The sequence below is a fragment of the Trichomycterus rosablanca genome, chromosome 2 (assembly GCF_030014385.1).
Source record: "Trichomycterus rosablanca isolate fTriRos1 chromosome 2, fTriRos1.hap1, whole genome shotgun sequence".
Lineage (NCBI taxonomy): Eukaryota > Metazoa > Chordata > Actinopteri > Siluriformes > Trichomycteridae > Trichomycterus > Trichomycterus rosablanca.
In genome coordinates, this window is record NC_085989.1 from 34,561,712 (window position 1) to 34,576,696 (window position 14,985).

Sequence of the window (14,985 nt, forward strand, 5' to 3'; positions counted from 1 at the left end):
CTGAATCTTCATAAAAATGCTAATTAGTTCATATAGGCCATCTGAAAAATGGTAATATGTCCATTATAATGGTGCAGAATCTAATTTTCCACTGGCTGTGACCTACCATTTGGAAGAAGAATAAATGTGGGTAAATGATTACTCCAAGAGTAACTTGAAGGGAGCGAATAAAATGTTTATACCTAGTATAGAAATAGGTTATGAGTACATAGTATGGATATAGTATCCTCTTTAGATTTGTATTTTGTGAGCGTTTAACCTACTGTGTGTGAGATTTTTGTTATCTAGTGCTAGGTGGAGCGGTCCATGTCCTTTCTGTGTGGAGTTTGCATGTTCTACCCACATCTGTGTGGGTTTCCTTCGGAAGCTTTGGTTTCGTCCCACAGTCCAAAGACATGCAAGTGAGGTAAATTGGAGATACAAAATTGTCCATGACTGTGTTTAACTTTTAAAGACTTGAACTGATGACTCTTGTGTAACCAGTAACTACCTGTCCTGTCATGAATGTAACCAAAGTGTGTAAAACAAGACGTTAAAATTCTAATAAATAATAAATACTTCTTATTTGCTGCATCTAAGAGGCAATGTAAACCAGAAATAATTGTCTGATTGGGAATTTGCACTCGAACAACCACAAAAAGTTTGGATGCTACACAAATGTGATGTATATCATGAAGTATCAATAAACCGGTAATAATCTAAATATAGAATTGCAACACAACAGTGAGTTTAGCAGGTAACAATAGTTATTGCAACACTATAATTGAGGACTTAACATGAACGAATAGATGTTATTCTTAACAGATTGTTTTCTTACAAACTGTGTTGTGGGTGTATTTTTAACTAAATAAAGTCATATTTACTGGTTAACCACCTGATATACAAGCTACTAATTAACACAGCAGTATTTCATTCATATAAATGCAGAATACACAATTGAACATTTACATTCAGCTTTATTTTCTTACAATTCTCTGTCATTTAATAAGTGCCATATGTATGTGAAAAATCTACATATTTGTATTCAGCCACTTTACAAAATTACAGAAATAAACACAGTTAACAACACTAATTTTACATAACAACTGAATCATTTTACACAGTAACAAACATCCATTTGTGCCTCATGAAAGCAACATGCACTAAAATCTATCATTTTTTCTCCAGTATCAACAAGGCCAAAGCATAAAAAACATGAAAACAGAAAAGCAATCACACTTGCTTTAAGGACAGGAAATTTTTTACTCAAGTATTTGCCTTGAGTAAAAACCCTGAAGCTCTTTACAAACTGTAACTGCCTAACATTTATTAGTGCTGCTGTAGGAGTTTATCTGTGAAATTTAAATGTATCCTCCTTTTAACATTGTATAGTAAACTTTATTAAAAACAAAACATGATACCATAAAATGTATGACAAAAATACTTGGATAAAAATATGTATAAAATGTAATAATAGGCGAGGTCTTCTGTAATGCTATTAAATTAACACAAATGTTACAATTGCGTTTGTTCAGTTTCAGCTTTTACTTGATTTGCTTCTTGTCTCATTCATAAACATCAGTTGGTAAGCACTGTCAATGTAGCCTGAAAACACATTGAAATCTGAACAGGGCCCCAGCCATTGCAGGACTGTGTTTCCCCACCCACACCCCAGGTGCCTGGCTGGCCAATAGCAACTCTGAAATTCAATCCCAGATCTCACTGGTGGTGGGCTAACATAATAGACAAAATCTCAACTGTCTTTAAGTTGAAACTGTTCTTTATTTCTCAATAAATGACAAACAGAAATGAGGGTGGCTTAGAGGGTAGCACTGTTGCCTCACAGCAAGATCCTGAGTTCGATCCCCAGGTGGGGCATGTTCTCCCCGTGTCTGCTTGGGTTTCCTCCGGGAGCTCCGGTTTTCTCCCACAGTCCAAAGACATGCAAGTAAGGTGAATTGGAGATACAAAATTGTCCATAAATGTTTGACATTAAAAGACTTGAACTGATGAATCTTGTGTAACGAGTAACTACTGTTTCTGTCGTGAATGTAACAAAAGTGTGTAGAACATGACGTCCAATCATTAATTTTGTTATGTAAAGACAGGAACTGTTTATGTAAAGCACCTTACTGAAATGGCTTGTAGCTCACTTATTTACATAGTATTGGTTAGCAGGCAGAAGTTTCTAACATTAATGAGCAACTATCAGAAACTGTTGGTGTGTTTGCATGAGCGACCTGTGTCCTTGTTGCTTCCACTAATTATCTTAAAAAAAAAAAAAACAATAAACAAAATGTAAATTCAGTGCTGATGAGTGAAATGTTCCAGTTTAGATACTGTACACCACATGAATGTAAACATTTTACAGTAATCAGAACTGACTAAAACACTGTATATTTAAAGTGCCACTATGCAGACATATGCAGCCATAAACTAGCAACAAGCACAGTGTTTAGCAATAATCTAAAGGCAGTTGAATTAGCAAAGCATCAGCAGTTCTTTTCATTATTTTCTCCATGGAGAGGGACAGTTCATTAATCAACACAGCAGCTCCAGTTGAGATATTAATGTGGGTCATATTTTATATCTGGGAATAGCATGCCATATATTTGATTTACATGGATTTGCTACGCAGATGCCAAAGCAATGTACCATTCAGTTCCAGACTAAAGACTTTGTTTAGAGGCCCAACAGTGGCACTTTGATAAAGATAGGTCTTAAACTCTCAACCAGAGTCTAAACTACTGACACACTACTGTACAATTTATATACACAGGGTGCCTTACCCTTTACAAGGCTAATACAGTTGGTTTACATACACTTGTCATGTATTACAATTCGTATTGTTATAGCAACTGTTATTTTTTGTGACTAAACTTTCTAAAATTACTTTGTAATCATTTCTGCTGAAATAAAGATTGTGCTTAGAGGCTACCGTGCAAGAACAAAACCCATGCCACAAAAGTTCTACACCAAATCAATAATAATACAGCTGCTGTATGTATACTTTGGATCCAGCAGAAACCCACAATAAACTAATGAAGAAATGGACATAAGTTTGTGTAAATGGAGGTTTTTCTGTTTTTAAAAGATTACACACAATTGATCATCTTTAGCCATCTCTCCTGCTCCAGAACCTTCTAGCTGGGTGTCAATTCTTCTCTCAGACCATTTGGTGCATCACTGAGATCATCTATCTCAGTTGGAAAATGCTCTGTACTCTCGATCATAGATGTTTCCTTTACAGTACTGTAGGTCAGTGCAACACTATAGGCAGCCTGCTTCATCTGAGGCTTAGAGCTGCATATACACAGCCTCCTGAAGGCAGCACGAAACTTCTGCGACATGGCATTGTAGATGACGGGGTTTATGGCACTGTTGAGGTATACGCAGATTCGACAGAAAAGCAGGAACCAGGTGTCCAGGTAGGCCTCTTGTATGAACGAGTTGACCACCACCAGAGTGCGGTAAGGCATCCACAGCAAAGCAAACAGAATAACCACTACTGCCAACATCTTAATTACCTGTCCAACAAAAAACAAAAAAAGAAAACATAAAATGTGTTATAGCATTGTTATACCACAGCACTGTCAAATTCTTCAATCTGTTGTTTAGAAGGTGTTAATTACACCAGCACTGCTGACATAAACAAGTAGTGCAATCATAAACTGCAGCTACTGCAATGTGTATTTTAGGTGGTAATTCTGAGATGCAGTAATAATTTAGTATTGTTAAGTGATAATTCAATACTCTATTTACTATGTTAATATTATACGTTATGTATATGTGTACAAATTTAGAATAAATGTAATAATTCAGCACACAATTTATTAATTTAGTATTGCTGGTAATAATTCAGTAGTCTTTGTACTTACTGTTATAGGTGATATAGAAGTATTATAGGTAATAATTCCTAATTGATTTATTTACAATTGTCTTCTAAATTCAGCACTGTATGTATTAAATTAGTATTGCTGCTGTTATTTCAGTGCTGCAGGCATGTTGTATTTGTAGGTGATATTTCAGTATGACAGAATGTATATTAATCAGCTATTGTGGGTGGTCATTTAGTACTGCATGTATTCATTTACTGTTATTGTTGATAATGAACTTGTTTATGTTTATTGTAGGCTGTAATGCAGTGTGCTATGTATTAATTCTGTATTCTGTTCACCGTTGTATGTATTCATTCAGTATCATAGGTGAGTATTGTATGTAATACACAGAAACTGTATTAATATTAATTACATTTAGTGTTGTTGGCAATAAATAAATAAATAGATAAATAATCAACACAGTTGGTTTGAATTTAGTATTAGTTGTGGGTATTAATTTAATATTGTAGGTACCAATCCAGCAAGCTAGATAAGCTATGAAATTTTGTTGGTGATAATTCAGTACTGCACGTATTTGTTCCAAGTGCCAGCTGGGCACAGTATTACTTTACAATAAAAAGTATTGTGGTTATAAATTATGGGTAATATACAATGTAATACATTGTATTAATTCTGTATTGTATTATTGTATTGTATATAGGTATTTAGCAGTTTAAGCAGTGTAATTGCAAATTCTTTACTGTAGCAAGCAATAGTTAATAATTATAAATGATAATAATTGTAAATAAATTTTTAACTTTTTTATTATTAGGTAAAGATAGAGTATCATGCAGGCCTAGCTATAGAAACTAATTATGTTGTTCTAAACAGATCGTCCATTAACACATAGCGTATGCACACATAAACAACTACAGTAATTCTCTATAACACTTGAGTGCTTGAGTCGAAAGCAGCTGGACTTCTTTTAGGTTCTTGAAGTCGTTTCGGCTATAATTCGAAAGGCACTCTTTTCGGGAAGAGAGGTGAAACGTCTTCAAGAACGAAAGAAGCTAAAACGCTTAATTATCCATGACCTGAATGCTACACAGACTCAGACACACATGGTATTGCTGTACTGTTTCAAAAAGTTGTTGCTGCTTTGCTTGATGATATCTTTATTTGGTGCATATATGGGTCATTCTATAATTTGGGGTACATTTCACATCACCAAAAAAGTACAATGTTCTTTCTCAATAGAACAATCAATGGTTCAAGTTAATATATTCCTTTAGTGTAACATATCCACTATTTGCAAAGCTTGATGTAACCCCCGTTAAGAACATACCCTATACTTGAGTCACCCCTAGAGCATGCGCATTCTTTTCCCTCCTTTATTCTCTCTCTGAGTGAGTGTGTGTCAGTGTGCAGAGGAGCTTGTGTTTAGTCACAGCCTCTATAGACCGTTTCAATGAGGGTAAACAATAACAACGCTACTGCGCATGTCTGTTCCTTTCGCCTTTCCGGTAGCGCCATTTTTAAACATCCATCCATCTGTCAACATGATGAGCTCGTACTTTGCGAGTCTCCCGAACACGGAACAAACGCGATATTAGCAGAAATGAATGATAGATCATCAAGTATATTTACCAGCCCCTTTTGAGGAGAATTTAAGAAGTCAGTGTTTTTCCTCTGACCTAAAACGTTTGCCTGAGGTAACATACCCAGCCGTGTATCACTACCCTGTTGAAACGGAGTGTTTACACCAGAGAGGCAGTGAAAGCATACCGCAGTTTGGACGCGTACAATTAATTATTAAAATCATTATTGTGTCATCTCCCCTTTTGTGTCTGTTGAGCTAAGAGCTATTATAATATGATAAAACTTTGACAAACCACAGTGAATTACTTCTCATCTGAATTAGAACATATTAGCTAATGCTAAAATGATTTTTTATAGCCTAACTGGAAATACATGAAATATTTTACAGTAAGCACAATAAATTCATAAATAGTTTATTTACTTTTTGTATTACAAAAGTAGAACCATGTTTCTTTACATGTCATTTAATAATGAAGCTAAGCTAATTAAGCTGTTAATATAATTCCATATAGTGACATTTCCCCAAAATATAGTCCTATACAGTTATGGCTTTTACACAGTATTATAAGGGGAATGTAAACTTTTTAAGGCTTATGTTAGGTTTATTCTGTTCTTTTAATACAAATATTAAGCGCCTGCGTATTTTAATACACGTAAGCTAAACGTCAGGGACAAGACACCATGAGAACAGCGTTCAACTGAGTACATTTGTTCACAATATTTATTATGAAATAATATACAGTATATTACATTTATTATAAGAGTTGATGGTGGGTATCCAGCCGTCTCTATTTACAGCAGCAATCCAAGTGTTCCACTGTGCGTTCTTTTGGAAATCTGTTCACCTTTATTTCTGAAAGCAAGTTTGTACCCGGTCTGAGGGAACATCCGACAACCGAACAACATGGTCCTAACTTTAATTTAGACATACTGTCGATAAATCACACCTGAACTAACGCAAAGGAATTGAAGCAGTTGTGGTCAATCGCTATTGTTCTGAGCGCTGTTTACCACCAAGCGAAAGCGTCTTAGGAACATCTACGTCACTTCCTGGACTCATGAATATTCATTTGAAACGGTCTATACAGAATATTAGGTTTATTAGAACACTGTAGTTGTGTTAAAAGTTCCCTGCTGCAGTATTTTTCTGAGTTTTGCCCTGAGCTGAACAAACTGACATTAGATGCTGTTATACTGTGAAGGAAAAAAACTCCGGTGAGTTCAGTTAAAGTGAATTCAGAAGGATTTATGTGTAAATATTAATATATTAAGGTGTTGGAAGTGCTTATAAGTGAGTGAAAGATTGATACTAATAAAACAACCGGAGTATAATGGGCTATATGTTATGTTATGTTTACGATAGCGGGTCTTTGAGCATCCTAGTGTTAGCTCGGATTAGCGTTTGGCTAATATATACATTTGAGCCTTAAATGTTGTAATATTTTGGTTCAGTGTTATGCTGAGCTTTATATGTTTGAGAGTACATCATTATTAAGTGAAGTGCTGCACTATGCAGGTTGTTTTTAAGGACAGAAAAGTTATCAGATTCCCGAGATCCAAGATGGCGAGCCAGACTGAAACTACGATTCCCAGCAGGCTGTGCTAGTGACGTCAGCAGCACCTGAGCACCGAGCAGCGCAGCAGAGAGAAGGAGAGAAAGAGAGACACGCAGATAAGGGAGCGAAACACACACACACACACACACTTTAAGTCTACCCGGGTAGTGAAGCATAAACACACTTTCTTTGAAACACACACCGAAAACGGGAAAAAGGGGTACAGAGAGACGTGATTAACGGAAAGAAACCAGATCTTTGTTGACAGAAATTTTACATTTTCCCCTTTTTGGACTAAAAGGGGTTATAAAAAACTGAACGTTATTGGTTAATGGTTATGGATTGTGTTGAAAGTTTAAGCCGAGACTGTATGTAAATATTTGCTATTGTGATCCTGAAAGACAATTATTTCAGGAAATTGGGTTAATTTGAACTGGGTTATATCGCAGTGACTGGAAATATTTGTTTCTTTTTTTTTTGTATACACATACCAACATATACCCTATTTTATCTTAGTATTTTAGATACATATTCCCTACACTACACTTTATTTAACTATTTATTTTAAGTTACTGGGTTAAGTGTATTACTGTAGTGGGAAATTCCTTTAAATTACTACTGAAATTGAGCTCTATGTGAATTTTGTTTTATTGTACTTTATTATAAGAGTCACTTTATTGTTTTGATACTGTTGTGAAGAGCTAAAACCCAGAGTGTGAAAAGATTATTTTCTATTTAGTATTTTCTATAAATAAATAAAAGAATTTAATTTATAAAACTATCAACTTTCTGTCTGTTGTAATTCTGTCCAAGCCCTCCTCCTAGAACCTAGTGAAATACTGATACTGGTCCATAGGAACTATATAAAGTATTCACAAATCTCAAGGTTTATTTGTGATCTGTGTACATGTAGAGCTGGTTGTAATAATTACGATCAGAGTGAAATTATTCCACAACGGTTCAAGCCGTGCGTTACATTAAACATTATTATTATTATTTATTTTTTTAAAGGGACAGTAGATGTAGACTACTAGGTAACTTAGTTGACAGGTAACATAGTTGACAATTTCCCTATTTTGACCCATAACTTCAGTGGTAGACCTTGCCTGGCTGACCACATGTCATTTCTTGAACAGAATAACGTTTAATTTGAACATACATTTGAATTAAAATTATAAAAAAAAATTTAACCATAACAATGTATGTAACATAGTTGACTGTCAATTAATGTACTCATTGACAATGTTCTATTATAGATAAAATATTTAAAAAAATAAGTGGACATTCACCACAGTTTGTTCAATATACCCTCCACAGAGAAAAATGATATCATGTAATGCTGGTCACAGTTTTAGAACAAACCATTTTTGAGTTGCTGAGTGGAGTTCTGTTAGTAACATAGTTGACAGAACTTTTGCGGACATTAATAAATAAAGATATTTAAATTATTTTTCTTTAGTATTTAAACTTTTGAAATAAATAAAAAAATAGATGATGTTGCCCTTAATGATTTTATTCATTATTTTGAAACCAAGGCACCCTCAACTTAAAAAATGGACACAGCAAAAACTGTTCATTTAGAAACATCATGACAAATTTCAAGCTAAATGAAGCATAGGATGCACATAATGTTTTTGTGATATTACAACATGTTTTCCATTAATAGGTAAAATATGACATTTTTAAAGAAAATAGTTTAAAAATAAATATAAATATAATTATTATCATTGGACATGGAATGTACCCCAAATTATAGAATGACTCATATACAGTATATGAGCTTAGACTTTTGTAATTGTAACACTGGCATCCTTTTTACATCGTTTTTTTTAAATGGTCTTTTTAGCTGAACACGTTGTTTAGGAGCAAAAAATGCATGTAAATATTTGAATATGTGCTGCAAATATGTAATTATAATATACAGTATTATATAAAATGCTGTCTATTAGTTACACTGTTTAATATTTAAACTCATTACCACTTTGTCAGGTACACCTGCCCACACTTTGCACTCATACAGTTAGTGGATGTAACCCAGGCACCTTCTACCCACACAGTGGAAGGTACTTGGCAACAATGGTAGATAATAATTCAGTTCTTATGCAACAGTTCAGCACACTGTATATCTGTCTGGTATTGGAAGTAATGCTTTCTCATGGTGTGTTTAATTCAGGCCCCTGTATAATATTTAGTATTGCATTAATACTGTAACACTTTATGTATTAATTCATAATTTTTTACAAATATCCTTTTAATACATACAACATTTAGCTCATACTGCAGCACTGTCAATTTCTATAGACCTTTAATCTATAGATCCTTTATTATTAATGCTATGGTATTTCGAGTATTAAATTCTATAGGTGATCATTTAGCATAGCAATTATTATGGCCACTATTAGTATTATTTCAGTATTGTTTTTAATAAAGAAGAAATAAAGTCAGCCACAAATACGGACAGTCTGCACTTCTTTCAGAAAATGCTTTGTTAATTAGAAGTGTATTTATTTTGTTTGCATTAAAACAATACCAAATAAAAGAAAAAAGAGAGAAAAAATCAAATCTGATATAATTCAATACAGAACTCCACATGTGGACTGAACAAAATTATTACTCTTTAGTGCAAAAGGTGGCAAAGCAACCCCAAAACACCAGTGAACCTCCACCATGTTTGACATATGGTTTGAGTTCTTTTCTTTTGTTCTTTGTAAACAGTGCTATGATGTGCTTTACCAAAAAGCGCTAATTTGGTCTCATCTGTCCACAGGATGTTCTCCCAGATTGATTGTGGCTATTTGTTAGTAGTGGGGTCCTTCTGGGTCTCCTATCATAGGTTTATCTATTTTACTCAGATGACAGATAGTGTGAGCTCACACTGTTGTACCCTGTGTCTGCAGGTCTTGTTCAGAGGTTGATTGAGATTTTTATCTACCATATAAATAATCAGTGATTACCAAATCTGCAATCACTATTGTTAATTGACGGTTCTTCTTTTTCTTCTTCTTCTTCCTCTGCTGACAGATTTTTGACTGCTAACTTGTCCCACAGTTTTTAAGATATCAACTCAAGGCCAACTCCAGCATGTTCGGTCTGAGTGGGAAAGATGTGTTTGTTTACAGCTTTTGAATACGCTAACTCATTCACCTGCCACATTCACTTTTACCGGGTTTTTCAGCTGCCAGTCCTCCACCCATGCAACGCTAGGACGGACACTTAAAAATCCTCCTTTTGGAGTGAACTGGTTACATTTTTAATCAATATTATCTGTCATTAGCTCAGGTACATGCCAAAACAAATGATTTGTATTTCATTGGTTTAACAGCCCTTATTTGACTGCTTATAGTGCTATCTATCGTGGGCGGACCTTCTGCGATTAGCCAGTGGTGGGCGAGCCATGATTCGTGGCCAATTGCAGAAGGTCCGCCCTCTAAATGCTAGTCTGTGATTGGGTGGTTGAATGTCCCCCTGTTCCTGGTATGACGTCCTCCTTTTGGGGTGTAATGTCCTCCTTTTTGTGACTATGAATGTGGCCACCCTATTGCATACACACGATCACCTATCTGAGCAAAAGTATCCATACCCCATCCCCACATACATACTTGCATACACCCTAGCAACCAGCCACCAGCACCCTAGCAGACACCTGAAAAACCTAGCAACCACCTAGCTACAGCTTAGGAACTTCAGAACACCTCTGCAACCACCTAACTACAGCCTAGCACCTGCTTAACTACACCTTAGCAATCAACCTGCTATCACAACAATCATCTAGAAATACCTTAGCAAGCACCCTTATATTCTACTACCCACTACAAAACCTTAGCAACCAATCAGTATACCTTGGCAACTGCCTAGCAAAACCTTAGTAACCATCTAGCAATAGCTTAGCAACCCTAAGCAGCTAACTTATTAGCATAGCAACTAACTAGCAACAATTTAGCAACCACCTAGCGTTAGCTTAAAAGCATCAGACTTTGGAAACTGCATAGCCAAACATTAGCAATCACTTAGTAACACCTTAGCAACTGTTTAACATGTAAGCAATTGACCTTCTACCATGGCAACCGCCTAGCAACACCGTGGCAACCACTTGGCATCATCTTAGTAACTGCCTAGAAACTCTTTAACAACAACCTGTTGCCATAGCAAACATTTTTTTTTTTTACTTTATCCTCTTCTGAGTCAAGGTGGGTTCGGGCAAGAACACCTTGGACATGGCACCAATCTTATGCAGGGCTTTATTTATTTTTCAGACATATCATGCCAATCATTTCAGCCTAGATGCCCAGCCAAATACTGAGATTCTAACCCGAATCTCAGTGGTGGTAGGTTAGCGTAACAGATCACCACACCACCCGAGTGCCTATAATTTTTGTAAATATGTATATTTCAATAGACATCTGCATCCAATAGCTCCTCATTATAGGCACTATAAAATGTTTCATGCATACTTTGCACATTTGCATAATTGTTACTTAATTTAATATGGTTTAATTTCCCAGTATTGTATCTTTATTAGTAAGTTAATGTGATGTCATTTCACTGTTCTGTATTGTATGTGGCACTACACCAAAAAATAATTTCCTGTATATCCTTTTACTGGCGAATAAGAGCATTCCGATTTTGGGTTTCCTTCAGCTAGCTCCTGCTTCAGAGTAAGTGTCCCTGTCCCTGTCCAGAGTGTATTTCTGCCTTTTGCCCAGTGTTTCTGGGAGGGAATAAAGGGGTTAGTAAAAAAAAAAAAAAAAAAAACTTAACTTATACTTTGCCGTCACGGGCACGTGGGTTCGATCCTCGTCTCTGGTCAATGCCTGTGATAAGCTTATTGGGTTTTCCTTCAGGTGCTTCTGTTTGCTTTCAACCTTTAATGCTTGACTGGCTAATCTAAATATTACAGTGTTTTGAAGTAAATGTTATGGTGTATGTAGAGCAGTGGTAGCTTAGTAGTAAAGATAGTGGACTAGTAATCTGAAGGTTGCCAGTTTAAGTCTCACCACCACCAAGTTGCCACTGTTGGACCCCTGAGCAAGGCTCTTAACCATCAGTTGCACACACATGGTATTGGTGTACATGGTATTGAATTGAATTCAGTCATAAATGTACGTTTTTGGATAAAAGCGTCTGCTAATGTAAATGTGTGTGTGATGCCTTGCGATGGACTGACACCATCCTGCTTTAAGCCCAGTGTTTCTGAATATTTCGGAGTCCACACACCTTTGCAAATAAAACCCTTGCCAACCAACTCCACTAAGAGTGCTGTACTCACTCACCTGTCTCCTGGATGCCGCCGTTGTGCTTGAACACTGTGTTGAATGTTTGATGCCGATGCCATGCTGCCCGTTCTTCACATTCTGTTTGGGTATAGCGTTCAGGAACAGGATTCTCGCGATCAGTCCGTATAGGATGGTTGCCAGCGCAAGCGGCAGCACAAAGAAGACTCCGAAGTCGAAAAAGTAGATGGGCATGTAAAGTTTGCGGGACACTCTGTATGCGCAGGTCACAACTGTCACGTCTTTATACACGATCTCTTCTGTATCACTCAGATAAAACCACATAACACAGTAAAGCGAGGTGAACAGCCAGACTGCCAGGATGATGCGCTTTGCCCGCGCGTACGTGCACAAGGATTGCGCCTTGATCGGGTGACAGATCGCAATGTACCTCTCCACTGTGAACGCAGTTATGGAGCATGAGGACGCGTTGATTCCCAAGTACTGGAAATACGTGATGCCCAGGCAACCCGCATGCCCAAACATCCACGATCCGTAAACGCTGTCCGCCACACTGGGTAAACCGGCAGCCGTCAGAACGATCAGGTCTGCCACCGCCAAGCTCACCAGGTAGCAGTTGGTCGGAGTTCGCATGTGCTTGGTAGTGAGGACCACCAGAATGACCATCACGTTACCCACCATGCCCAAAGCGCATATGATGAGCACCAAAAGCGCACTGATGACCTTGTATTCTACAGTGTGGTCCGTCCAGGGTGCCAACGTATTATTGGCAGAAGTGAAGTTTTTCATTGTCAGGTTTTGAAAATTATAATAAAGTAACAAATAACAAAAGTTCACATAATCATCTCATCTCGCATGCGACCACCAACTCCCTCCGCATGCCAACTTTTAAATAAAGTGCACTTTTTACATAAAGCATATTAAAAGTCATCATGTATACTTTGATCTACATATTTTAGATTTATTAAGGTTGCATTTACAGGTCCCCACACCTAAAAAACACAACCAAAAATTAATCCCAACTAAAAGCAAAACGTATCTAAGGTTGTCCTATGTGCCATCCTCAGATGAAAGCAATGCAAAAAGAAGGGGCAGTATCTTTCTCAGAGTAAAGCAGTGACCCCCTCCTCTCTCTCTCTCTCTCTCTCTCTCTCTCACTCACTCTCTCTCTCATATCACTATATAGGGTGCATCATTCATTGCGCAACAGGACATTATGTGTAAGCCTGTCCCTGTAATTAAAATAATCAACACCTGCCATGCTTACTTTCCTCTTCTGTACTGTTTATTCTATTCATTTAGCTTAAGTAATTTGCAGAACGCAAACCTCTGTCTGAGTAGGGTTGATTGTTAAACTTTTAACGATGACTCTCGGGCATCTTTTCTTTTTAATGCCTATTTGACAAGTGACATGCTGTAAAACACTGCAGTGAGAAACCTGTAGCCAGCCCCTTATAAAAAATGAGCAAATCCTATCTCCTATCTTCTATATATACACCAATCAGCCATACCATTAAAACCACCTTCTTGTTTCTACACTGTGTCCATTTTATCAGCTCCACTTACCATATAGAAGCACTTTGTAGTTCTACAATTACTGACTGTAGTCTATCTGTTTCTCTGCATGCTTTGTTAGCCCCCTTTCATGCTGTTCTTCAGTGATCAGGACTCTCCCAGGACCAGGTAGGTATTATTTAGGTGGTGGATCATTCTCAGCACTGCAGTGACAATGACATGCTGGAGTTTTTTAATACCGTGTCCACTCACTATCCACTCTGTTAGACACTCCTCCCTAGTTGATGTAGAATGTAGTAGATGTAAAGTCAGAGACGATCACTCATCTATTGCTGCTGTTTGAGTTGTTCATCTTTGAGATCTTCATCAGTGGTCACAGGATGCTGCCCACGGTGCGCTGTTGGCTGGATATATTCTTGGTTGGTGGACTATTTTTAGTCCAGCAGTGACAGAGAGGTGTTTAAAAACTCCATCAGCATTGCTGTGTCTTATCCACGCATACCAGCACAACACACACTAACACACCACCACCATGTCAGTGTCACTGCAGTGCTGAGAATGATCCACCACCCAAATAATACCTGCTCTGTAGTGGTCCTGGGAGAGTCCTGACCATTGAAGAACAGCATGAAAGGGAGCTAACAAAGCATGCAGAGAAACAGATGGACTACAGTCAGGAATTATAGAATTATAAAGTGCTTCTGTATATTACGTGGAGCTGATAAAATGTACAGTGAGTGTAGAAACAAGGAGGTGGTTGTAATGTTATGGCTGATATATATATGTATGCTGAGTGCTGAGAATGATATATATACAGTGTATCACAAAAGTAAGTACACCCCTCACATTTCTGCAGATATTTAAGTATATCTTTTCATGGGACAACACTGACAAAATGACACTTTGACACAATGAAAAGTAGTCTGTGTGCAGCTTATATAACAGTGTAAATTTATTCTTCCCTCAAAATAACTCAATATACAGCCATTAATGTCTAAACCACCGGCAACAAAAGTGAGTACACCCCTAAGAGACTACACCCCTAAATGTCCAAATTGAGCACTGCTTGTCATTTTCCCTCCAAAATGTCATGTGACTCGTTAGTGTTACTAGGTCTCAGGTGTGCATAGGGAGCAGGTGTGTTCAATTTAGTAGTACAGCTCTCACACTCTCTTATACTGGTCACTGAAAGTTCCAACATGGCACCTCATGGCAAAGAACTCTCTGAGGATCTTAAAAGACGAATTGTTGCGCTACATGAAGATGGCCAAGGCTACAAGAAGATTG

The 14,985-nt window shown here is 37.1% G+C and overlaps 1 protein-coding gene across 1 annotated transcript; it reads right to left on the minus strand.

Moving 5' to 3' along the window:
* Window positions 1–3,048: 3,048 nt before the first annotated feature.
* trhrb (thyrotropin-releasing hormone receptor b) lies at window positions 3,049–12,978 on the minus strand. The gene is made up of 2 exons (XM_062990780.1): window positions 12,223–12,978; window positions 3,049–3,506 (listed from the first exon to the last, which is right to left on the minus strand). The coding sequence occupies exons 1-2, from the start codon at window positions 12,970–12,972 to the stop codon at window positions 3,123–3,125; spliced, it is 1,134 nt and encodes a 377-aa protein (XP_062846850.1). The 5' UTR covers window positions 12,973–12,978; the 3' UTR covers window positions 3,049–3,122.
* Window positions 12,979–14,985: the final 2,007 nt, after the last annotated feature.

What these genes read in the sequence shown, in the direction of transcription:
- trhrb (XM_062990780.1), bottom strand. Translation starts at nt 12,972, where the DNA reads ATGAAAAACTTCACTTCTGCCAATAATACGTTGGCACCCTGGACGGAC. An exon ending in CGGCGGCATCCAGGAGACAG is followed by an intron (nt 3,507 to 12,222) that starts GTGAGTGAGTAC and finishes TTTGTTGGACAG; the next exon opens with GTAATTAAGATGTTGGCAGT.